We start from the raw sequence: 25,665 nt of genomic DNA, 5'->3' as shown, positions 1-25,665 counted from the left end.
AAAATGCCTTGATCAGCGACTCCCTGGTTCGATTCCCGGATGGACCATTTGGGGCATGTCATTCCCCTTCTCTCTCCACATTTCCTGTCTCTCTCTACTATCACTGTCAAATAAAGGCTTAAGAATCCCCCCAAAAAGAACACGTCTCTTCATATCAAGCTGACAGTCTGCAGCTCTACTCAGACCGTAACTCAAAATAACTAAGTAAATGTCATGAGAATGGCATTGCATTGAAGTGTGATGATGTGCAGGCTCAGGGAAAAGGAGATGCACCATTGCACTACTCAATAACGTGACGATGAGCAGGCAGATTTATCACACTATATGGTCATAGATCAGCCATTCAGGAAGGCTAGCAGTGTGTTTCATCAATAAAGATATGGTGTAACTGAGTGGTTATTGATCAAGCAATGGAATGATTATGCATTTAAAATGCTGGACCCTATGCCAGCTCCAAACAAAGGTGATGATGATGATGATGGTGGTGGTGATGATGACGATGTACTTAATTAATCCCCGAAGAGGAAATTCACATTGTTTCCAGCACAGCACATTACATCCAAATAGAACCTCTTTGTTGCACCTACATAATGTAAAATGCTCCGTTTAAAAGACCTGTGCAGAGGATGTACTGTAATTGTAGTATAGTACACAGTTTGATTCTTTCTGCAAGTAAAAGCATCTCACTGATGTGTTTTGTTTTTTGTCTCTAGTACCACCACAGATTACTATTAAGCCCCGTGATCAGATTGCCACCCAAGGGCGAAGCATCACCTTCGAGTGTGGGACCACAGGAAACCCACCACCAGCCATCTTTTGGCAGAAAGAGGGAAGCCAGGTAAGAGGGAGTGCATGCATTAGCGCATTGGTGACCTAAAGATTAGAGGAGCGCGCTCTTGACCAGAAGGCTGCCGGTTCAGGAAAAATGAAAAGAGTAATGGGGAAGTGAATGAGCAACACCCCCTCAATGCCCACCTTTGAAGTGCCCTTGAGCAAGGAACTTGACCCCAACTGCTCCAGTGGTTAATAAGACTGTGGTTGTACTGTACTGGGCAGCTCCCTGGGGTAAATGTGTGTAATTGCACAAGTGTGACTGTTGCTGAAAAAAACATTTGTGCCCAGCGGGGGGGAAAAATAAAAACATTCTAAAGCAGGGATTCCCAACTCTAGTTCTGAAGCTCTGGTTTTCTGATCACAGTCTAATTTAGACATGATACACCCAATTAATCAAATTAATGGCAATTAAATACATGGTAGAATAGAACATTTGCCAGCTAGGACTGGAAATGAGGTATTTAGGTTAAGGCCTAACTATAATCACTGCACTAATAAATGAGTAGAAAAGCATGAATTATAGAAAGAAAAAAGAATCCTGTCCACAAATGAATTTATCATGTGAATGATGTCATTGAACATCAAGGTCACAATTTCTGTTTTGTTTTTGTTATTCTCAGTTTATGTTCCAACCTTGTTTATGTTCTTTTTGGCAGCATTTTTCACACTTTTCACCTTTTGTGGGGAATTATGCAAACACACAGCACAGCTTTAAAAACACATTTTTGTAAGGGTTTAATAGAACCTTTTCCAACATTCTTCATTGCCCACAGCTTGAGGACACAATATGTGAACATACTGTTGGAGGGCAGCATATTTGCATTTGGCTCTGAGAAACAAGTACAAATAAGTGTTCAAGGGTTTCGTGAGAAAGCGTTGGCAATTTTTACCTGCCTGCAGACACAGAGGAGGAGAGAAAGAAGGAAGAGAAGGATGGCATGAAAGAAGAGGGGGGGGGGGGCAGAGACTTGAAGAAAGAACACCAGGTGTGGAGCCTGCTTCCTAAGGGCAAAGACACACACACAAAATGCCTTCATCTAACATTGTACCCAACTATAAATATCCTGTTGATAAAAGCATACAAATAAACAGGTGAGATCTCGCACACTGTGAAGAAACTTAAGATACTCTAGAAGCTTTGCAAGCCCACAAGTCAGACAGGAAACAGGAAGCTTAAGTTAAGATTTAGTCTGCTAGACAATTGAGGTGCTGCCCTCCCCCCTGTTTGTAGAGCTTTATGATGGATGTTTTTGGATTATCTGTAGCCTTATAACCTTGGCTCCTCCAATCCAGTCTAAGCCTCTTGACTTAGAGGAATGAAATGGATGGCTGAATGGACTGATGTGCCTCGCCTCCCTCATCACTTACTGAGACTGAGATGGCCATAAATCGTCTGCCAATCTGGATCAACCCAAAACACAAAAGCATGTCATTTTCACTGGTGGTTTCTTCTTAGTGTTTAAAAGGTAATGGGGTCCTTCAGTCTTGAATTACAAGACGATTGAAGATCTCCTTCATCACCTGCCGATACATCTGATGAAATCTACATTCAATGTACAATAATCACTAGAACCTTTGATGATACTGTAAACCTACGCTTCGCTTACTGCTTTGAAAACCAATACCGATACCGTCCCATTATGAAGGACCGCCCTAACGTCTTTGCAGTGGCTTTGCAATGCAGTTTTCCCCGCAAATACTTTCCACCCAGTTTCAGCAATGAAGGCTGTTTGAATCTCACAAGCCTCTACTTGAGCGAAGCATTTAGAGAATGGCTTCAGCGTACAGGGTTTTTGAACAATTTATATATTTTTTGTTCCTGCATGTACTTGGTGTGTGTGCGTGTTTGTGTGTGTTTGTGTGTGTGTGTGTGTGTGTGTGTGTGTGTGTGTGTGTGTGTGTGTGTGTGTGTGTGTGTGTGTGTGTGTGTGTGTGTGTGTGTGTGTGTGTGTGTGTGTGTGTGTGTGTGTGTGTGTGTGTGTGTTTGTCTAGATTTTATTATTTCCTGGACAGCCACCCTCACAGTCTGGAAGGTACTCTGTGTCCATGAGTGGAGAGTTGACCATTGCTGACATCCACCCTGAGGACTCTGGTTTCTACATCTGTCAGGCCATCAGTGTAGCAGGAAGTGTGCTGACCAAAGCCCTGCTGGAGGTGGAGGGGGGTGAGTTTCATGAGAATATCTGGGACATTAATAATTCTGGTGCTGTCAGCTAATGGGGAGAAAAAACACCATTAGCAAAGACGATTTGTATCACTGCCACAGGATCAACTTTCATAATATTCTGCTCCTCCATCATCTAATTCATAGGCAACGTGCCGCTCTAGGCCCTCTCCTTTGGCTCCCAGTCTTTTATGAAAAGGAATAAACCTTTTTTCTTTTATTTTAATAATCATTTATTCTTCTTCTAGGCATAAAGTTCTTAACATTCTCCTATTGTAAAAACAAATGTGTAGCCTATACACCAAATAAAAACTAGACGCGTCGCAATTGGCAATTGCAAAGTGTGGTTGCGCCGACGCCGGTCGGGACTCGAGCAATACGGCGGGAGGAATACCGTCGGAGACTGCGCCAATTACATTGTCACGTCACTCCTGAGATCGCTTGCGTTTCATTTTGAGAGGATCGATCCCCCCAAAATAAGGTTTTTGCATCAAACGGTTACATTTTGAGCATTCGTGGCGCCCCCTATGGATCAAAGTGGAAATGCTTTTGGGGATTGGTTCAGTATACCACTCTCGACATGTGATTCAAATTTGGGATTGACCGGACGTTTCGTTCGTGATTTATGGCATTTTTGGTCAAACGGGCCCCTCCCGCTAACTTTGGAAGCCATTTACGGACGGACGGTACGGACTATCAAAATTCCGCTTGGATAGGTTTATCGCATGGGTCCATAGATCACGTGTACCGATTTGTGTGAGATTTGGAAAAAAATTGAAGGAAAAGGAGCAAAAAGTGTGTTTTGAAGAAAATTCAAAATGGCGGAAAATCTATCCTGACGCAAATGGGCGTGGCCTATATGGGAAGATGCGTCGTGACCCAAGGAATCCAGGGAAAAATACATTTTGATTTTACGACCTACGGTTCAAGAGTTATAGGCCAAAAGGTAAAGGGGGCTGTTATAGCGCCACCATGTGGCCGACTGGTGTGATTATTTTCTTAATAATTTTTCAAAAAACTATTAACCTCCCCTCCAAGTTTTGTAACTGTAGCCCTTACGGTTTCCGAGAAAAAAATACTTGAATGGGAGTTTTTGCAATTCCCATTAAAGTGGATGGGGAAATTTAATGCACTAATAAATCAATATCAAAAAATCTATCCTGACGCAAATGGGCGTGGCCTATATGGGGAGATGCGTCGTGACCCAAGGAATCCAGGTGAAAAGAAATTTTGATTTTAGGACCTACGGTTCAAGAGTTACGGGCCAAAACGTAAAGGGGGCTGTTATAGCGCCACCATGAGGCCGAATGGTGTGATATTTTGTTAAATAATTTGGGACTTAATTATGAATTATCCCTCCAAATCTGATAACTCTAGCTGTTAAGGTTTCTGAGAAAAAAATACTTGAATTTGAGTTTTTTCACTTTTCCATTAAAGTGGATGGGGACATTTAATGGCACTAATAAATTAATATCAATTAAAGTATTCAACCAATCTCTTAGCAAAATACAAGCACACGATTCCCGTTCAAGACGGTCATTTTGATATATGGCACAACATTAGGGTATGAAAACTGTGGGAGGAGTAGCGGTTTGAAATAAAGTTAATCTATAAATAAATAAAGAAAGCTATAGAGTACTATAGTCTGGTTGCCCTGTTGGGCAACCACACTAATAAAAATAGTCTTGAAGGAAAATGGATAATTTAATAATGTGTGGATAGATTACTGGTTTGCTGGCTCTGCATTGAGAAATGAGCAAACATAAGAAATAATATTGTAAGACATTTGCAGGGAAAGCACATTTCATTTGCAGAAAAGCAATAGATTTTGCGACTCCAGACAGATTTTATTTATTTATTTTGGGGCAAAAATTGCTCTTTTAATACTAAAAGTTGTCAATTCCTGATCTAACTTGTAGGTCCTTCAGGCCAGTTCCCACCTATCATTCGCCAAGGCCCGGCCAATCAGACTGCATCCTTGGGGTCAGTGGCACAACTTCTGTGTCATGTGATTGGTGGACCCTCAATCAAGATTTCATGGGAGAAGGATGGAGAGAGTATTCAGGGAGATAACCCTCGAATGACCTTGATGGAGAATGGTGGATTGAAGATCACCAACATAAAGGTGTGTGTGTGTGTGTGTGTGTGTGTGTGTGTGTGTGTGTGTGTGTGTGTGTGTGTGTGTGTGTGTGTGTGTGTGTGTGTGTGTGTGTGTGTGTGTGTGTGTGTGTGTGTGTGTGTGTGTGTGTGTGTGTGTGTGTGCGTGCGTTTGTGTGCTTGTGCGTTTTGTGCTTTATATGTGATGTGATTTATTGGAAAGGGTTTCAAAAAATACCTGAAAAGATAGAAATGCCTTTGTTCCTGAAATGAAGGAACGTACACAGCAACATATACATACATTATATTTGATCTTCAACCTTCATTGAGTTTCTCCCCATCGGATATTTCTCTGCTGCCCAGAGGCCCCAGATGGCAAAACCTTATTTTCCTTTTCATTCTAAATCAATTTTCCATTATTTAAGATTAAGGTGAAACAAGTTTTCAACAGCCAATCTCTGTCTCGCAGGACATATTTCCAGTGCAATTATGTGCCCACGCAGTGTGTAATTGTAATGTTAATGAAGGAGTTTGTTTGCAAATGCTAATGCTTTCTTTCTTTGGTGAAAGAGCAGCCACTGAGCCCTTTGTGCTGTAACCCCACCTGGAGGTCATTGAGTGCACAGAGAGGAGAGCATAGCAACGTTGTTTGCATTAATTGACCAGCAGTAGATGATTAATGATCTCCTAGATTTTAATTACATCTCCTGCCCGGACGATGCTCATTCACTTCTGCTCTCATGCCTTCCTCTGACTGCATAATGCACTGCAGCAGTGCAGAGTGAACTTGGAGCATTAAGGTTTGGTCCAATGCACCGCTGAGGCGGAGGGGAAATCTACCATACCACAGTGCTCAATGGAACAGAAGGGATACATTAGTTGGACATCATGACGATGACAAAAAGAGATATGAGGTAGAGACAACGAGTGAGGAACTAAAAATATTTCCCCTGCCGACGCCCCTTCCCGTCATCAATATTTCAGTAGTCAGTAGAGTCACCTAAAAGAAAGACTCATCACCTGCCCACACGCTGGCCAGCCTGTCAGCCAGAGGTCAATACTGTGCTGGATGATCTCATAGCCCAATGATAATTCCAGCTGCACACTGGCTCTCTGCCATGCCGAGTTTACCGTGCCAGCTACAGTAACACCATTAGTGGCAGCCAAGCCTGTGGACACGCATGGAGCTCAGTGTAAACAGAAGGCAGGTAGAGTTTGGTGCAGTGCCTCAGGGTGGTGGTGATGGAAGTGAAGTTGTTGCTCCTCTGAGGTCTGCTGCTTCTGATAGTTGACAGCTAAAAAGCGCCATGTGAAGTTTAGAGTGCATGTGCGTCCCTATTCGCGGAGGCCAGCAGCAATGGGAAACTGAAATACACTGAGAGGTGAAGATTGACACCCAGACAGAATTTCTCTGCTAAAAATAGATAAATATGAATCAGTATACAAGTACTATCAAAGTACTTACATGGTTAGTACTCTAGTACTAAGTTCTATTCAAGGATACCGTCAGTGTTTTTTCATGATGGCTTGAGCCCGACGGATGTATCGTTTGGCTGATATATTGGCCATTATTTGACTGTTTTGGTGACATTGGGATTACCAGTTATGCAGCCAACATGTCATGATTTTTTAAATAGTATAAGTATAATAAATAAAAACATTGGTGACTGAGCTGCCATTTCTGAGGTGCACCTCAGAGGTGGGCTGTGTGGATAGTTCAGAAATCTCCCTACCAGTGACATCATCAGCCCCCTTCTGAGACAAAGAGCGAGTAGACAGAAATGGTACCATCTTATAATGAGCAGTAGTGAGGACCAATTATATGAAGATAGGTTGAAAATGGGTGAAGTGTTCCTGTAAGTGTTCTTTTCATATATTAGTTTAATATATTTTATCTAAAAATAATTATCTGTTAAAAAGTTATTTATAATAATTTTTATTTATTTGTTTGCTTATATGTGAAATGTTCTCAAATACAGAAATATTAATAAATTAAGTTTTTCAAATTGATGAGAACATTTTGCATTTAAAGAAATTATATCGGTCAAAACATCAGTAATCTGTGGTCTAGGACTCTCCAAAATCAGGATTGGTATCAGACCCAAAAATGTAATCTATCAATGTCAGAGCTTGGATAAATAAAGAATATATTAAACAATACTTTATAGTGTCTAAAAAGGAAAATAAAGTAATTTTGCACTGCATTAAAGTAGACACATGTTGTGAGTATAGTATCAAACATGTATTTGCTTTGTGAAACTTGCCAAAGTATTAAGTTACAATTTAAAGAAACTCTGAAACCTTTGTCAAACATTTGATGATCTAAAATGGCATTTTTTTCTAGACCTTTTGGGACTAACTGCTGTTTTTACAGGAGACAGATGCTGGGATGTACACTTGCATTGTGTCTAGTGCCACGGGGGAGTCGAGCTGGAGTGGAATGCTGACTGTCAGAGGTATATTGCATAGTCTGCACACACTGCCGCTCCTATACTGTACATCTCTGCATTTAAGAGAAAACTGATCTTGCAACTGTTTTTTATGCTTTATCATGCATGGTGGTAGTTTTTTTCCCTCGACACAAAACCGTCCTCCACCCATTGTTTTTTCCTCATCGTCATGGCATCTTTCTTGTTTTTTCTGGTTCTTTCTGTAACAGAGGGTGGAGGGTCATCAGTGCCTCGGCTGTCTGAGTCCATCCAGCTTCCAGGGCCTCCTCAGAAACCTGTAGTTACTGAAGTGACCAAGAACACAGTTACTCTCACTTGGCAGTCTAATCCCCATGAGGGCGGGGCCGCAGTCACTTCCTACATTATCGAGGCTTTCAGGTACCTATAGAAGCACAAATGAAGATTTCTAGTGTGGCGGTAATCTTAACCAGGATGTTAAACAACCATACCGCCGGTCTGACATGTTTAGCCCATTAACCTACGACTCACGGTACATTTCAGTACAGTATGAAAATCAACTTGCAGAGTCTTGCGGTTATTGTCAGTTACGTTGTTGCTTTTTAATGTCATTGAAAGTGCAGATTGATTTGAAAAGTAAAAATAGTCCCTTGATTTATCCTTGTCCTTATGGCTTATGCGTTTATGTTTTTCCAACATTGATTAATTACTTGAGTAAGTGCGGTAATATTTGGAGAACATTTGAGAACATTTGAACAAACGCGAAATCAAGAATCAAGCCATGATCGGGAAAATGGTCTGTCTCTATGTACGATATATGGTTGAAGCTGTAAATAGACAATGACATGCGTTGACGGTGGTGCAGTATGATCCTTTAAGCCAGCCTCAGCTACTGTACTGTATATGATTCAGCTATGTCTATTTTTGTCCATACATTCTAATCTTATGAGCAAGGGTACATTATTCACTTAGCATCATTACATCTTGGAGGTGATTCATGAGTGCCAGAGGGAGAGCAAGAGTTGTGAGGTGATGCAAAGTGAAACAGAGTAATGTAACAGTCACTGCACTAGTATACAGCCACTATATCACCCAAAGAAAACAAGGAACAGCATGGTAAATAAAACCCTAGACCACAGAGCGAGAGAGGACAGATATTGCAGTGGTCAGCTCAGCAGCTCTGTCTTGTCCTCGGGCAATGGAGGGGCGCACTAGACCAGTTGTAGAATTCACTCATTATAGAATCAGAGTGAGGATATAGGCCATGGGCAGCCACACACACGCACACACACACACACACACACACACACACACACACACACACACACACACACACACACACACACACACGCACACGCACACGCATGTGTGCACGCGCACACATAGTACAGTGCAGTACACTCAGTCCAAAATCCTCTGTATAACAGGAAACCATAAGGATCACATTTGAACAGTCTGAACAGTTAGAGAGTCGGTGGTGTTCCCATTATAAAATCCACATTCATTTCCATACACACTACCTGCAGTTATTTTTTTTGATTATTTTTTTCAGCCTTCAGCTGCATAAACAAGGAAATATCTTTTGACAGACATGGTTCATGTTACCTTGTGTCTTGTCATTTCTACTTTACAATTACATGGCAACAAATGGGTTAAAGAATAGTTGGATAGATGGAGGATGGAGGACTTATGCAACACTTCCCACTGCTCCTCGTTATGGTGTTGTCTTTATATAGTGCTGGCTGGATATCAAAGCTGTTTCTCTAGAAGACAACAGTTATATATTAGAGGGGGAGGTAAAATGGATAATAGGAAAAGTTTGTGGTTCTATGACACTACACCAACATTATCTGTGTGTACGTATGTTTAAAGGTATGTTTAAAGGGGATCATTCGGGCAATTAGTGTCCAAGTGTTCAGCTGTTCACCTGGTCTGTGGTTTCCTCACTAGATTCATTCAAAATTCGTCTTCATGGGCTGTGGCCAAAGCTGTCATTTTTGTCTTCTAGAGCTAGGGTTCTCAACCTGTGGGTTGGAACCCCCAGGTGGGTCCCCACATGATTTTGGGGAGGTCCCCAGATGACAGTAAAGTAACTTTAAGGACTTTTAATACCTAATTCCAAGACATTTATGAAATGCAAAAAAGACCATTACTGCATTAAAAGCAATGGTCAAACATTGGCCAAATTGTCAAATAATATAAGAAAGATTCATTTGTAGACCTGGCATCCTTTAATGTGTTTAGTTTCAATGTACAGATTATTTTTTAAATATATATTATACTGTTTAGACTGATGATAGGTTCTTGGTTTACCTATGATCCTAGATTACCATTTCTATGCATTTGATGTATTACTTTGTGTTTACCTCGCTTACAGTAAATCGCTCTAGATTAAGAGCGTTTGACAAATTCTTAAATGATTTACATTTACCTATCTTATAATTGGTCGTCACTCCTCACTAATGCTGATGATAATAAGGTACCATTTTATTCTAGGTTTTAATTTTTTCCCAAACAAGATTTCACACTTGTTATAAAAGTGTGAAGTGGGCGGTGTGGTCACAGTGGTGGAAGTTCACTTAAAGAAAAGTAATATTTCTGAAGTGTGGAAGGGTGGAAGGGGTGAATCACCACAATGGATGAATCACCACAATGGGTGATTCACTTAAAAAAAAACATAAATGTGTTTTTTTGTGCATAGTCATATTTATAGGGCTATGCACATGTGTCATGTGTTTCACTAGCCAATCACAGTCCTGAATAGAGTCAGCCAATAAAGTCAGCCAATCATATTACAGCTAGTGGTCATCACAGTGATGGAAGCTCACTTTAAGAAAAGTATAGATTTGCATTGAATGTGTAGGGGTTAGGGGTGTACAATGGTGGCCAATCACGGTGCAGGGTTAGGGGTGTACAATGGTGGCCAATCACGGTGCAGGGTTAGGGGTGTACAATGGTGGCCAATCACGGTGCAGGGTTAGGGGGGTACAATGGTGGCCAATCACAGTGCAGCGAATGTCGATGTCCAAACCTCACATATAGGGGCGGTTACACCGCCCAAAAATGTATTAACGCGAGAACAATAGCTCCCATTATAGCATGCTAACTTTCCAGGAATAGAAAGCCTGCAGTTTCTATTAGCTTGGATTCCCCATTGATGATGTCACTGGTAGACAGGTTTCTGAACTGTCCACAGCCCTAGTGAGGACCAATTATATGAAGATAGGTTTAAAATGAGTGAAGTCGTCCTTTAAGCGACGACCACCGTTTTTTTTTTCTTTTCTTGTTTTTCAGCCAATCAGTGGGCAGCGCCTGGCAGACCGTAGCAGACCATGTAAAGCAGGAGAAGCACACCGTTATCGGACTCCTCCCCAACACGGTTTATCTGTTCATTGTCCGTGCAGTCAATTCCTATGGCCTTAGTGACCCCAGCCCAATCTCCGAGCCTGTCAGAACGCAGGGTGAGTTTGCAAATCATCCACCTTATAAAAGTAATTGAATTTAATGTTGAGTGCTTAAATTCCATGTTCAAAGAAACTGACGTGGTGTGATTGTACGGTTTAGTTATTTTAAGAAGCTGCCACTTGTTTGTAGGAAATGTTAGAACCAGGCAACCAGCTGAATTGTACTGATGCAAGTGAAATTCTGTCAACAACATAGGCAGATACTTTAACTTGGTTAAAATTAATACAATTTTTAGACTCCATGCAAGACACCATTGTTGAGATGGACATTTTTGCAGGGTAATTTCAATGTTGCTGCAGGTACTGTATGCAAAGCTGAAGGCAGGATGTCTTATAAGGCAACATGGTTTGAAAAACCTGCAGCACAATGCATTTACAATGCATGTGTAAAAACTAATTGCTTCCCCAGTATGACACCTCACTATGCTGAGCGTTGTTGGAATTGATTCAAAAGCTCTATGCTAAACAGCTCCTATTTGCAGCTCTTTTTTTGGCCTAGTTTGCAGTTCTTTGTTATTTTTTTCAGATGGGAGTCCTACAGAGCAAGGTGTGGACCACAGACAGGTACAAAGGGAACTAGGGGCAGTTTCTGTCTATCTGCAGAAGCCCATGGTCCTCTCGCCATCCAGTGCCAAGATTTCTTGGACAGTGAGTTGAACGAACAGCTTGTGAGAATATTACACTTTTGAAGGATTGCTTACTCCATTCTTCAAATATGAACTTCAGAAAATGATTCTAAGCAAGATATGAAACTAACAGAACAATTAACCCATTGAGACCTGAAGTCGATTCTACATGTCTCCTAAATCTCAGCAGTATTCTTAAAAACCTATGTTTCTATATCAGTGGTGCTCAATCTTTTTCATGTCAAGGACCCCCAAAATGATATGTATTTGGCCATGGACCCCCATCAAAATATTTTGTTTCAGGGACCCCCAGAAGCAAATATTTGAGTTAAAAATGTTCGCTTTAAAAATATATATATTCAAAGATTTGCACACATTTTCAAGATTTTTCAAAAATAGCAGATCTACTGTACAAGCTCGTAGCGCGGCACTCGGTGCCGCGCTATGAGCTTGTATATCTGCTATTTTTTAATAGCCCAAAGTGTAAAATAATGCTTTTTAGCTCAAATCTAAAAATGACAGTTCCAGGTCTTAATGGGTTAAAGGGCACAGATGGAATCAAATTTCAGTTGTAAATATTTCTACACTTCGTCTTGTGTTTTACCATCCATTAGGTGGTCCATCAGTCTCAGTATATTCAGGGCTATCGTCTGATGTACCGGACGGTTGGCAGTTCCTGGCTGGTTCAGGACGTAAAGGCCACTCCTGAACTCGGTACCATCCTAACAGACCTGCGTAGCAGTACAGAATATGAGGTTAAGATGCGGCCTTACTTCAACGAGTTGCAGGGACTTGACAGTCCTATGGTCCTGCTGCGGACAGCAGAGGAGGGTAAGAACCCCATGGCAAAGTTCCTGTGTGTAGCACACGGTGGTGGGGAAAGTACTCAAATGTTTTACTTAAGTAAAAGTATCAATACTGCAATGTAGAAGTACTCCGTTACAAGTGAAAGTCTGGAATTAAAAATGTACTTGAGTAAAACTACAAAAGTATTGGTATCAAAATGTACTTAAAGTACCAAAAGTAAAAGTACTAAAATGTTTGAAAATAGCAGATCTACAAGCTCACAACGCGTCGCGATGCAGCGCGTTGTGAGCTTGTAGACCGGCTATTTTCAAATAGCCTATGTAGAAAATAGGGCTGAAGTGGTTAATGTATGTTTTATAATGTAATAATTTATATCTGCAAAGTAACTAGTTACTAAAGTTTTCAAATAATTGTAGTGGAGTAAAAGTACAATATTTGCCTCTGAGATGTAGTGGAGTAGAAGTAAAAGTATAGACAATTGGAAATACTCCAGTAAAGTAAAAGTACCTCAAATTGTACTTAAGTACAGTACTTAAGTGAGTAAATGTACTTTACACCACTGGTAGCACAGTACTATATACAGTATATCATTACTATCATTCCTGTTCTGAATATTCATCTGATGACCTGATGACCAGCAGTATTGGTCACAGTATTGGAAAAAACAATGGGTGGAGGACGGTTGCTCATCCTGGCCCCTGTAAAATCTTGTTTCTATCATTGTTTGTGCAGTACTGAGTTCATCCCCCCAGGCTGTGTCGGTAGTACAGCTCAGCAACAGCTCCAGCATCAGTGTATCCTGGGAGCCTCCCCCTCATAACATTCAGAGTGGCGTCGTCCAAGAGTACAAGGTAAGACTGTAGTCTGGACGCTCTTGTCGTCCAAGAGTACAAGGTAAGACTGTAGTCTGGACGCTCTTATGCCTGATATATACTTTACTTTATAGTTGCGTGCCAGTGTCGCAAATGACAATAGCCAATCTACAAGCTCACAAAGTGTCACAGCATTGGGAGCTTGTAGATCTGTTATTTTCAGTGCAAGACACCGGCGTAACTAAGTATAAATCAGGCTTTACTTCGTTGCGCGGCGGCGGCAGTGGCTCAGGAGGTAAAGGTGTCTGGTGAACTGACAGGTTCCTATGGTTCAATCTGCGGCTTGTTCTGGCTGTATGTCAAAGTGTTCTTGAGCAAAACCGTGAACCCACAACTGTTCCCGGTGAGCGGGTTGGCTGGTGCCTTGCATGGTTGCCTCCACCGTTGGTGTGTGAATGTGTGTTTATGGGTGAATGTAACGCACATTTTATAGCACTTTGGATGAAGGCACTATAGAAATGCAGACCATTTACCCTTTTACCACCTATGTCAGTATTGCTTGGCAAATATAACTGATAACTGAAGCCAAAAAAAAACTACTTGCCTTCTTCTCCAGCCTTTCTTTATTTTAAGTAATTGCTTGGCTTATCCTTGGCCTCTATTTGACAGATATACAGTGTAAAGACACAGGAAACACGGAGAGAGAGCAGGGGAGTGACATGCAGCAAATGGCCGAGCTGGCCCAGAACCGAACCAGGGACCCGCAGTCAGGCAGTAAAGCTCATGTGGTATGCGGCCCAACCATTCAGCTATCGGGTCACCTCCCTAGTGTTTATTGCTGACAGTAAAATGGAAGTAAGTAAGGGCAGAGGAAATATCCTCTGAGAAGCAAACAGCACATTTTAATCTATTCCAAGGACAGCTTGTCCAATGCTGTCAATACTGCTTCGTTACACTCGGAAGACGACAATCAATAATTAGCTATTCCATTATACCTGCTGTCAAGACAGGCACTTGTTTTTGAGAGGGAATATATTTTTGTCAGCTGAACATTTATGCCCAGCTCATTACCCAGCTAAATCCCTACATCTTAGCTAAAGTTATTTAGCCGGGTAGTGATGTTCTAATAGCATTTGGAGGAAGTGTGCAAGCTCATTTGTATGTTTGGCCAACTGTTCAATAAATTTCACCATATGAACAGACCGCTCTGACCATCATCTGTCAGCCGTTGTTCCAGTGAAACATCCAAAATAAAACTGTCCTCTCTCTTTGTCAGCAGTACAAACTAGTTGTCAGGACACGAGGAAGCTGCGGGGGAAATAGAGTTTGTATGACAGACGGCTCATTTTTGTGGCACCCCCTTTAGGCAGAAGTGAAAACGGCTTTTGAGGTTCGCTAGTGGCCCCTTAGGCTGCACCAGCGCTCCTGTTTTCTGACCTAAAGGGGCGTGTTTAACATCTCCGGCGAGAGAATCTGTGTGATCCCATTGGTTCACCGATCTGTCCGTCAGCCCCCGCCCCGTCAACACAACATTACGAGCGACGCCCACTGCACTCTGGTTGGTTGGGGAAATGAAACACTTCCTATATCGGGTACACCGACGCGCTGCTCCAGGCTTTTATTTTTTAGCAAAACTAAACAAAAAAAAAGCCTGGAGATCGAGGCTAGTGGCCCCTCAACATGTGATTCAAATTTGGGCATTGAAATAGGCTCTGCCTGCAAATTTATGAAGGCAATTGCAGTTAAAGCATATGGAGTATCAAAACCCTATTTGATGGTCATTGTCATTGTCTCATGAGGCTATTTGTTCCTAATTTGGGGGAAAAGAGTTGCATCATGATCCAAGGAATCCAGGGGGAAATTGTTTTGATAGTATGACAAGAATTATAGGCCAAAATGTGAATCAGCCTGTTATAGCACTAACTAAGAAGCCGATTAAAAAAATCTAGGGTGGGCCCGGACGGCTGGCGTAGAGGTCCGTTCCCGAAAAGCTTTGCTGCATGTCTCTCCCCATCTCTCTCCCCTACTGTAAAAATATAAATAAAGCCCAAAAATCCAGCAAAAATATCTTTAAAAAATAAATAAATCTAGAGTCGCGGTTCTTCCTTGGCCTAGTGGGAATGCGTGTGCAAAGTTTCACGGCAATCGGCTGCTGCATTCACGATTCGTGGCATTTTTTGCAGAACGGGCCACTCCCTCAATCAGAACGGAATCTGAAAAATCTGACAGATACGTCATGATCACATGACTACAGAGATGATATGTACAGATTTGCGTGAGTTTTGGACAACATCTGTAGGAGTAGTAGCAAAAAGTGTCAAATGCAAGAGATGCACAGATAGACTCTAGGTGATGCTAGAGCACCTGCCCTTTGCCCTCTTGACCAGAAGTGCCCTTTCGAATAAAAGAAAAAAAAAGATTTTTTTTTCCAGTTTACAGCAGGGGTCTTCAACAGGGGGTCCGAGACCCCTAGGGGGTCCTCAGAGTTACTACAGGGGGTCCGCCAAATCTTTATGTGATATGATTTTTCTTTTTACCATAACCACTCGAAACCTAGCATCCCTTTTCAGAGGAGAACTTTAGCCAAAAATAGCAGATCTACAAGCCCACAACGCCTCGATCGGCTATTTTTGGCAAAGAGGTATAGGTGTAGAGGGAAAAAAGAGCAGACCAAGTAAACAAAAAAATGTATAATTTACTTGAGCACCTGCCCCTCAAAATGTCTGTGCACGCCACTGAATAACACCAAACACTTAATGTCACTGTTTGATAATTCCCAGGTTTGGTGTCTAGGAAGTGACCCACAGAGCCAGATCAACAGGACAGTGGACGGGGCAGTGCTGTCCATCCTGTTGACAGGCCTGCTACCCGACATCCACTACAGTGTTGTGGTGGCTGCTGTCACCAGCCTGGGTGTGGGTGCCCACAGCATGCCTGTCAACCTCCTTCTCAGTAAGTCACTATAACGTTAGAGAAATATGGCTTGATACAATCTGAATAGACTTGAGTGTGTACTACTGTGGAATCTTCATGCGAATTATGTCTGAAAATTTATATTGGCACTCAGAAAATGTGTTTGTAGAGTATGATTGCAAATTGCTGTAAAAGACGTCAAAAGTGGCACACTTAAGGGGCCGTATGTCCACACAAAATGTTTTATGCGCAGTGGAGTGCTTTGGATATCGTGTCCACAGCGCTCGCACATAGCATTTATTGACACCTGCAGCGTTCAAACCGATCAACCATTGCTGTGCTCCAATAATGACCTGTCATCTGTGTTATTAGCACAAATAGCCTAGCTGAAATAACGGTAAACATGGACTTCTCATGGTTGGGGTAACGATTCAACGTCGGGTTGTAAATTACTGGGTTGTCCGACACAATCAGGAGGATCAAATGAGTGGTGCTCCGGTGTGGACCAACGTGTCTTTACCATAGACATGCATGGCAGACAGGCGCTGCCTGTCTGAAAGCGTTTAAAAAAAAAAAAACCTTTGTGTGGACAGCCCGAAATTAGTTAAATAACTTCTTGTTGCTACTGAATTTCTGTCAATGAAAGTTGTACCATGATGATGATGATGATGATGGTGGTGGTAAGTGGATGCTATATGATAATGCTACATCATGAAATTGGCATTAATTATTTTCTCTTCGTAATCCTGTCAGCCCTGCCATTGGACAAATCTTCTGTTCCTGTAAAGAAAGACAGCAAACTCAGCTTATCAGAGCAGATCACAGGTGTTCTTCGCCAGCCTGCCTTTATGGCAGGACTGGGCGTGGCTTCATGGTTGGTCCTAATGGGCATCAGTGGTTGGCTTTATTGTCGTCATCGCAGGAGGAAGCAGCTTGGACACTATACCACTTCCTTCGCATATACACCTGCAGGTGGGTTATTCCTTTTTTTTCTTAATTTATTTATTAGGTGCGTTATTCCTAAACACCATAGCACCATTTACAACACCACCACACCATATACACCTGCAGGTGTGTTACTCCTAAACACCATAGCACCATTTACAACACCACAACATCATATACACCTGCAGGTGTGCTATTCCTAAACACCAGAGCCCAGTGACTCCCAACCTGTGGGGCTGGGCCCACCGGGGGCCGTGAGGATATTGCAAGTGGGCTCCCAAATTATTGTCAAAACGCCAAGATTTTTATGATAATATAACATAAAAACATTATGTAAAACAATTGACGTGGTCATTTTTTTTTTCATTGTAATACTGATAAATAGGAACTTAACCCATTAAGACCTGGAACGCATCTGTGTCATTTTTTTATTTGAGCTATCATTTTTTTATTTGGACCCCCTGGAACCCCCTCAAGGACCCCTGAGGATCCCCAGACCCCACTTTGAGAACCACTGGCCTAGGATGCCTGTACACCCAGAAACGCCACTGCCGAGAACCATTAAAAAAGAAATCTTCCATGCCAATGAATGACCTGATTTTAACAGTTTCACAGGATGAGAGCTGGGTTTCCAAAATGCTCATTGACATTAACACTCTAATAAAAACACTGCCAGACAGGTATTCAAACCTTGTTAAACCAGGTACCCAACAGTGGCGGATATACAGAACATGCATGCCTAATGACTGGGCCTGGAAAAATCTGTCTGAGCCCTGTCTGTTTTTAAAAAGCTTCGATTTTATAATGACCGGTGAATGATGTCAATATGACAATTCTTTTCACTGTCTCTGATTGTCTTTAATGCTTTGTTCAAAGCAATCAGTGAATCACTATAGAAAGTGAAGAAAGTGAATTTAAGTAGAAAGTAGCCAGAGGAAATAATAACATGGAAATAATAATAGTAATACACTTGACTTTTAAAGCAATTTTTGAAACAGGGTTATAAATTGCTCTATCTACGCCTTCCCTCTCAGCTTTCCACTTAATAAAATAAAATAAAGTACAAAGGGATGAGGAACCACTCCCCCTCTTTAAAAACACAGTCTGTGTTCTCCATCATCTCTACTGGACTAGTATATTCGTATTTATGGTAATATTATTGACCACTCATTTTGTAGTCTGTGGCAAAAATTCTGTTTGAGGAAAATGTCCATCACAAGCCGGCATGTTGATGACCCCTGGCCGCAACACAGTCGATTGATCATTAAAATTACCATGCTCTGAAAATGCATGCAGCCCACCCATCTGACCACTTAACACGGCAGCAGCTGTCAGGCTGTAATGTAGCCTGACAGTGCATTGCGGGTTTGAGTCCCGCTCCCGACGATCTTTGCTGCATGTCTCTCCCCATCTCTCTCTCCCTGTTTCCTGTCCATCTCCACTTAGACCAGTGGTTCTCAACCTGGGGGTCGCGACCCCCAGGGGGGTCGCCAAATAATTTGGGGGGGTCGCCAGATTTTTTGGTGAATTTGAAAAAAAAAAAAGTTTTTTTTTTTTTTTTTTTTTACAAAATATTTTTTCATGTTATCATTAATTCATGTTTTATCAGTTAATTTACTCAATTTACCCACTTTTTGCAAAAATGTTTTGATAATAAACAATTATCAAATAACCTATTATAATTAAATAACCTTTGCGCGCGCGAACGGGACCGCACGCGTGCACGCGGGGGGTCGTGGGAAATAATATCATTATTTTGGGGGTCGCGGCCTGAAAAGGTTGAGAACCCCTGACTTAGACTATAAAATAAGACCCCAAAAATATCTTTTAAAAAAGATGGGTGGGTCGCGAACACTTTTGAGGTTTCCCAGTGGGCTCTGATCCAGGAAAAGTTTGGGAATCGGTGCCACAGCCCAAAACAGCACCAGTAGGCCTACTCCATTATAGTGTATCTACATTAGATTTATGATTTTGGAGATGAGTATTAAAATATGAAATGGGTTACTAAATTTCTGTCTTCATACAGTACATTTAAAAATATTTGTAATGTACAGTACATTTTACAGTATACTTTCATAGTAATTAGATATACAATGGGTTGCGGCTCTATTTTTTATCGGTCGCAAGTAAATATACCTTTTATTTTGTTTCCTACTTTTTTTAAAAATTGTTATTAGATAAATAAAAAAAAAGGAAAACATTTAAATAAATAATGATAAATAAATTGTCATGCATTAAAAAAAGAATTCAAAAAAGAATTTCAAAATAATTTCTTAAATTAAATCAAATAAATCGAAGACTTTCTACAAGCATCGCGACACGTTGTGAACTTGTAGATCTGCTATTTTCACTATTTGGGTCCTGGGGAGACATCAGATTTTTTCTCTTTTGGGTCCAGAGCTAAAATGTTTGGGAACCACTGGATTATAACATATAATCCATAACCACATGAGAGAACTTTGAGAGAAGTTTATTCATTTAAAGAAAGAATATTGGACTGTCAGTGTCCATCAAAATATGATTCTTGATTTTCCTCCTTGGCTTGTTATAATAGTGTAGCCTAGATTTCTACTACTGACTAATAAGACATTAGTCTTATTATGGATAGCAGAGGCTCTAAATAGTGCAACTTGAAACTACATTTTGAGATTCCATTTCCGTAATCCAAAATGATATCTTCATTATTTTGCATCACTTGTGAGCTTTTCTACTCTATGTAGATCACCAACTTGGCCTTGATAGAATGGTAATTAAAACCTGGATACTCTGAGACCACAAGGGAAAGACTGTTTGTGTACCCTTGAGTGTGACACGTTGTTGCATCCTAGTAGTCTCAGAGGAAAGCTTGTGCTCAATAACTAAAGAACACTTACTGTCTGAAATCTATGTAATTGATCTTCGTTAAATGAGATTCTAAACTAATTGATTTTTCTTGTTGTCCACTTCCAGTTGGCTATATTCAAAGTGAAGGGTCTGGTCTCATCATCAATGGAGGGTACTGTATAAATCACTTTTTTTTCCTCATTCAGATGTAATTTAGACAGTTTACTGTATGTTATAAGCAGTGGTGGAAAGTAAATGGTCTCATGTACTGTACTGTACTCAAGTACAAATTTGACGTATTTGTACTTTACTTGAGGCTATTTCCTTTTTTCATTACTTTTACTTTTTTTTTTACTTGTACTCCACCAACACCTCAGAGGCAAAAAATAAATAAAACTATAGTAACTATTTACTTTTCAGATTCAATTAAGACTTGTTTTATACATTCTTGGCTATTAGAAAATAGCTGATCTACAAGCTCACAACACGTTGTATTGCGAGGCGTTGAGAGCATGTAGATCTGCTATTTTCATTTCATTCAAACATTTAATTTAATTAAGTATATTTTGATGCCAATACATTTGTAAGTTTACTCCAGTAAAAGTTTGAATACAGGCCTTTTACTTTGTAAGAGAGTATTTTTATATTGTGGTATTGCTACTTTTACTTAAGTAAAAGATCTGAGTACTTCTTCCACCACTGGTTATGAGAGGCATTGCTATACTTTCCCCTGTTGTTTCCAGGACTGGTTTGTTGGGATCGAACATGGGTAATTACCCCTGGCTGGCAGACTCATGGCCAGCTCCAAACCTTTCCCATAATAGTAGAGAATCTGTCGACTGCAAGCTAGACTCCACAGAGAGATACTATAATGGTAAGTGATCATAAAGCAGATCACGGAGTAATGCATTTGATATTATAGAATAGTTAAGGACTGAAAATGTTATTTTGTGACATTAGATGCTTCTACTTTGGTTTTCAAGTGAAGCTTCTGATTGAGATTAAATCCTCAAAGAAATTTGAATAGTGATTCAACTGATTTAAGGAGTTTGTCTTAAATTAATTCATTACTTCCCTTGCACTTTTCTTTTTTACTTCAGTTTACACACACGCAAGCACGCACGCACGCAAGCACGCACACACACACACACACACACACACACACACACACACACACACACACACACACACACACACACAGTTTTCACACCCCTGTGATCACACTGTAGAATAATAGTAAAGATATCAAAATTATTAATATTTGGAATTATGTTGTAACAACAAATTTAAATCAAAAATATATTTTAGATTTTTAGATTCTTTAGCCACCGCTTGTCACTTGGAAGATAAAATAATCACCTGGAATACTTTTCAATTCACACATGTACCTTGTAAAATGATGTGGAATTTATTTCCTTCTTAATTTGTTTGTTTGAGTTAAAAAAATCCCTATTTTGTAAAAGACCACTATTTTGTCTGCACATAATATGTTAATCATAATCATATATTATATTATGTCAAGAACAGCTCACCAGAGCAAAAAGAAACAACAGTCCATCATTACTGTAAGACATGAAGGTCAGTCAATCCAGAACAGAACTTTGAAAAGTAACGTCAAGTGCAGTTGCGAAAGCCATCAATCACTATGAGGAAATTGGCTCTCATGAGGACCACCACAGGATAGGAATACCCAGAGTTATATCTGCAGCAGAAGATCAATATGTTAAAATTACCAACCCCAGAAATTGCATGACAAAGTATTTTTGTTAAAAAGTTAAAGAGTCTTGTTCAGTAACAGGGGTCTCTCCAGCTCTATAATAATTGAAAGTACATTTTCAGGTGGGTTGCCAATTTCATCCAATCAGGAGAGAGTAACCATTTATCAGCTTCAATTTTATAGTGGTCCAGTTCCAATTTTGTCCTCTCATTTCTTTGTGTCGTCACTTCCAATTTCACTTGTTTATCCTGTATCCTGTATGAGTTTTCTCTCCTGATTGGATATAATTGGTATCCTGACCTGAAAATGCATTTTCTGTTTACTAAGGAGCTGGAGAGTCAGACTCCTGTTACTGAACAAATACTCTGCTTATTTTAACAAACAAATATCACTTGCTGCACCTCAGATTATAGCCCAAATAAATGTTTCACAGAGAAGTAACAGACATATCCCAGCATAAACTGCTCAGAGGAGATTGTGTAAATCAGGCCTTCATTTTCGAATTGCTGCAAAGAAACCACTACTGAATAAGACCAATAAGAAGAAGAGAATTGCTTGAAGCGTTTTTGTCTGAGTAGTCCAAATCTGAGATTTATAAACACCTTCTGAGACGCAGAGAAGGTGAACGGATGATCTCTCTTTGTGTGGTCCCTACCGTGAACCACGGGGGAAGAGGTGTGGTGATTGTGTGGCAATGCCTGCAATTTATTTAGAATTCAAGGCCCTCTTAACCAATAGTAAAAATACCAAAAATCAAGAAAAAGTAGAGGTGTGTCTAAACCTTTAACTAACACTGAATGTCACCCACTTCTTTACAATAATAAAGTTGATTGTTGATTCTTGAACAAAGCTCGTAACTATTCACAGAAGTCCTCCACTGTCCTGCTGTAGGTATCAGCAACTATCAGAACCAGCCGGAGAAGTACAGTATGACATCCAATGACAGTCCCATCTACAGCACCATTAACACAGCTGAGGAGGACTTGCTGGCCTACTACGACACTTACTCCAACACGCCCTACACCCAGGGTCCTGACCCATACGGCAGCAGCATGAGCAGTGGCCTAGTTGGTCTGGAGCAGGATTTAGACCAATGGACACTCCAGTCTGGTCAGTCTGGGTCTGAATACGTCAAACTTCCTTATACCATGGCAGCCAGTGGTAAATGGTTCCTTCATATAATCATACATATTTCTATATCATAATACAGAAAGAAAAAAAGGTTTTATGATTTCATCTGGTCAAGCTGACATTAGATTGTGTATTGCGTTGATTTGGTGTTTTGTACGTTAATGTCTATGTTTGAGGCTAATGAATGAATACTAAGATTTAATTGAATTTAATAACTCTCTTCATAGCCAAGCTGGGTGAGCAAAGATCTATTGGTTCTCTGCCCAAACCTGCTACTCTCAACTGGATGGATGTCCTTTCTCTGCCACTTCCAGCCAATAAAGACAGCGGTCATACAAAGATGGACCAGAATAAGAAGAGACAGAGGTATAGGGCTTATCACTGTAACCCCCAACTACTTTCCTATGGGACAGCAGTTGAGTAGTCTCAAAATACACATTAGGGCCATCTATCACCATAAGCGCATGTCCTCCAGCAGTGTTCCTCTATGTTCTTTCTGAGTATTCAGGAAGTTCTGTAGCTTATAATTAGATTAGTTATGGCTTCTGTTCTATTTACTGGATAATGGATTAAAAACAAATTGCTGTATCTATTGTTGCATGGTTTATTGTTGTATTTATTGTTTATTATTGTGCACTTTTTGACTCTTTGCTGAACAGGGTTATCCTATCTTATCTTATGCTATACTATCCTATAGAAGCCTGCCCTTACATCTTTCGACAAGAATGTCAAACGTGGGGGAAGGTTTGAGCATGGGGAGTTTTTTAAATTATGGAATTATTATTAGTTATGTCTGCGGGCAGCGGGTTGATTGGACAAGTCATACACGCATTACGGTTGTTGAAATGTATGTGTCTAACTATTTCTGACAGATTATATTGTGGACAGAACAAGGTGGGGGTGGGCGCCGGGGTTTGGGGCACTGTTTCTGACTGAGCTCTGTCTTTTGTAATGACATTAGCCGTCATCTGACAGTCTGGATTAGTAGTTTCCCCTTTCAATGACACGTCCTCCATTAAATAAGGCCTGACAGTATCACAGCTGACATCATAAATCACTGGAGTTGTTCATGTCCTCTGTAGATTTCTATTGGTCTTTTTTTGTACCACTTAAATCCAGATGGAATTTTGTCACTTGGCGGTAAAATCACTCTAATGGCTGTTAATGTTGTATGTGACCGTTAATATTTATAACGGTCTGGATACATAATATCTGGTTGATATTCATCCTTCTAATATACGTACTCATAGGACTGCTTCTATCTGTCCTCCAGCTCTGATGAAGATGATGAGGACTGGTGTCCGCCCCTTCCTGTCAGGACTTATCTAATAGACAGCTCCAGGGAGGAGGTCTCCAGCCTTGCCTGCCAAGGAGATGAACTAAGCTACATGTATAGGCTAGAGTCCACAGCCACGCTACCACCTCACCTCCCGAAGGACTCGCACAAGCCCAGCGATGACCCTCAAATCTACCACTCTCAGGACACCAAGTCCAACCCTGAACTGTTTGCCAACGAGGATGTCAGTGAGCTCTACCACATGGGCCAATGGGCAGATGATATCAAGGGAGAGGTGTTTGTGTTGAACAATGGGAAAGGTAGGTTGTTGTGCCATGGCATTATTCAGTTGTCGGCTCACTGGTTTGCGCAACATATTTTTAAAGAAACTTTCTGAAAGTCACAACCATGTCATGTCACATACAGAAATCCTCTTTGATCGTTTTGAGTTTAATTTCTTCTTTGATAAATTTCTGTTTGATAACATAATATGTTATCAAACAGAAATGGTTTCAACATGGTTTTACTAATATTCACTGAGCGTTCTTTAGTATAGTACCGTTGTCTTCTAGGAGGGTGACATTCCCTGTTCTTTCCTGTTAGGACATTCTCCTGTTTTGGCAGTAGAGTCCCTCCCTGCAGCTCTGGCACACAGATCCAGAAGTAAGAAGAAAAACCCCAAGGATGGACAACTCAGGCGAGAACTACACAGCCAAGCAGGTCTGACATAATATAGCTTGTAGTGCGTCCAACTCACAGCCTGCCTGAGAAAGACATGCAGAAAGACATGCAGTACATGTCTTCATAATAAAACTTTTCAAACGATGTTGACCTTTGGTTGAACCTCAAGTTGTGTAGCTACCTGAATCCTATATTAAAATTAGCTTAAGGGAGGGCTGGCCGGCCGGCTGGCAGGCGGGCAGGCTGGCGGACTACGACATCATGCTCATGTCACTATGACTCAGCCATAACCATGCAAGGAGTTCCCAATGCAGCTACGCCCAAATATGGAGTGTGTTGTTTAACCTCAATGTGTCTTCATCAGGCGCAAACAAATCAGTCAGGTCCAATTTTCACAAAAGGGGGCATGCCCATACAGTATATGGGCATATACTGATGACATCAGGATTCTCCATAATAGGCATAAAAGGGACACGCACTGACAGATACATATATCTCCATATATCGGTCGAATTTGTGGTAAGACATAGGTGTGAGGGCTGCGTAGCGGCCGGAACTCTAGATGTGCTTGAACCTCTAGTATGATATAAATCCATATTATACTGTTGAACGTCAGTGGTGAGTACAGTGGTGATTCCATTCACTCTCTTTGTGGTGAAAGCCGCCACAAAATCCCACTTTTAGCACATAAATAAAGTGAGTTCTGCCAATATATAAAAATATGCATCCTGGTATGTAACTTGGGGACATTTAAATGGCTGCATTCATCTTATATTATCATGGATGGAAGTGGAAAGTGGATACTACGGACAGACGGACAGACAGACAGACAGACAGACAGACAGACGTGAAAACATAATTCCTCGCCTTCGGCCTTCCTGCCTGGCGGGGATAATGATCAACAATATTTGAACTTACATAAGGACCAGTGGTGGAAAGTACTTTAGTACCATTTTGAGGTACTTTT

General features: G+C 40.9%; 1 protein-coding gene across 1 annotated transcript in view; it reads left to right on the top strand.

Annotated features, from left to right (window-relative positions):
* Window positions 1–25,665, top strand: part of LOC311050591 (roundabout homolog 2) — a gene marked incomplete at its 5' end in the record, with an annotated part of 58,524 nt that overhangs the window by 27,814 nt on the left and 5,045 nt on the right. The window contains 17 exons of the mRNA XM_084064676.1: window positions 714–838; window positions 2,827–2,998; window positions 4,918–5,123; window positions 7,470–7,551; window positions 7,755–7,923; window positions 10,798–10,964; window positions 11,494–11,615; window positions 12,208–12,424; window positions 13,133–13,251; window positions 15,993–16,164; window positions 16,879–17,097; window positions 20,020–20,065; window positions 20,637–20,767; window positions 22,502–22,771; window positions 22,969–23,107; window positions 24,015–24,337; window positions 24,621–24,737. Coding sequence (XP_083920802.1) covers window positions 714–838; window positions 2,827–2,998; window positions 4,918–5,123; window positions 7,470–7,551; window positions 7,755–7,923; window positions 10,798–10,964; window positions 11,494–11,615; window positions 12,208–12,424; window positions 13,133–13,251; window positions 15,993–16,164; window positions 16,879–17,097; window positions 20,020–20,065; window positions 20,637–20,767; window positions 22,502–22,771; window positions 22,969–23,107; window positions 24,015–24,337; window positions 24,621–24,737 — 2,796 coding nt within the window. The remainder of the gene's footprint in view (window positions 1–713; window positions 839–2,826; window positions 2,999–4,917; window positions 5,124–7,469; window positions 7,552–7,754; window positions 7,924–10,797; window positions 10,965–11,493; window positions 11,616–12,207; window positions 12,425–13,132; window positions 13,252–15,992; window positions 16,165–16,878; window positions 17,098–20,019; window positions 20,066–20,636; window positions 20,768–22,501; window positions 22,772–22,968; window positions 23,108–24,014; window positions 24,338–24,620; window positions 24,738–25,665) is intronic.

Source organism: Gymnoscopelus microlampas (genome assembly GCF_963454915.1).
Source record: "Gymnoscopelus microlampas genome assembly, chromosome: 8".
Classification (NCBI taxonomy): domain Eukaryota; kingdom Metazoa; phylum Chordata; class Actinopteri; order Myctophiformes; family Myctophidae; genus Gymnoscopelus; species Gymnoscopelus microlampas.
This window is presented reverse-complemented; position numbering and strand designations above follow the sequence as displayed.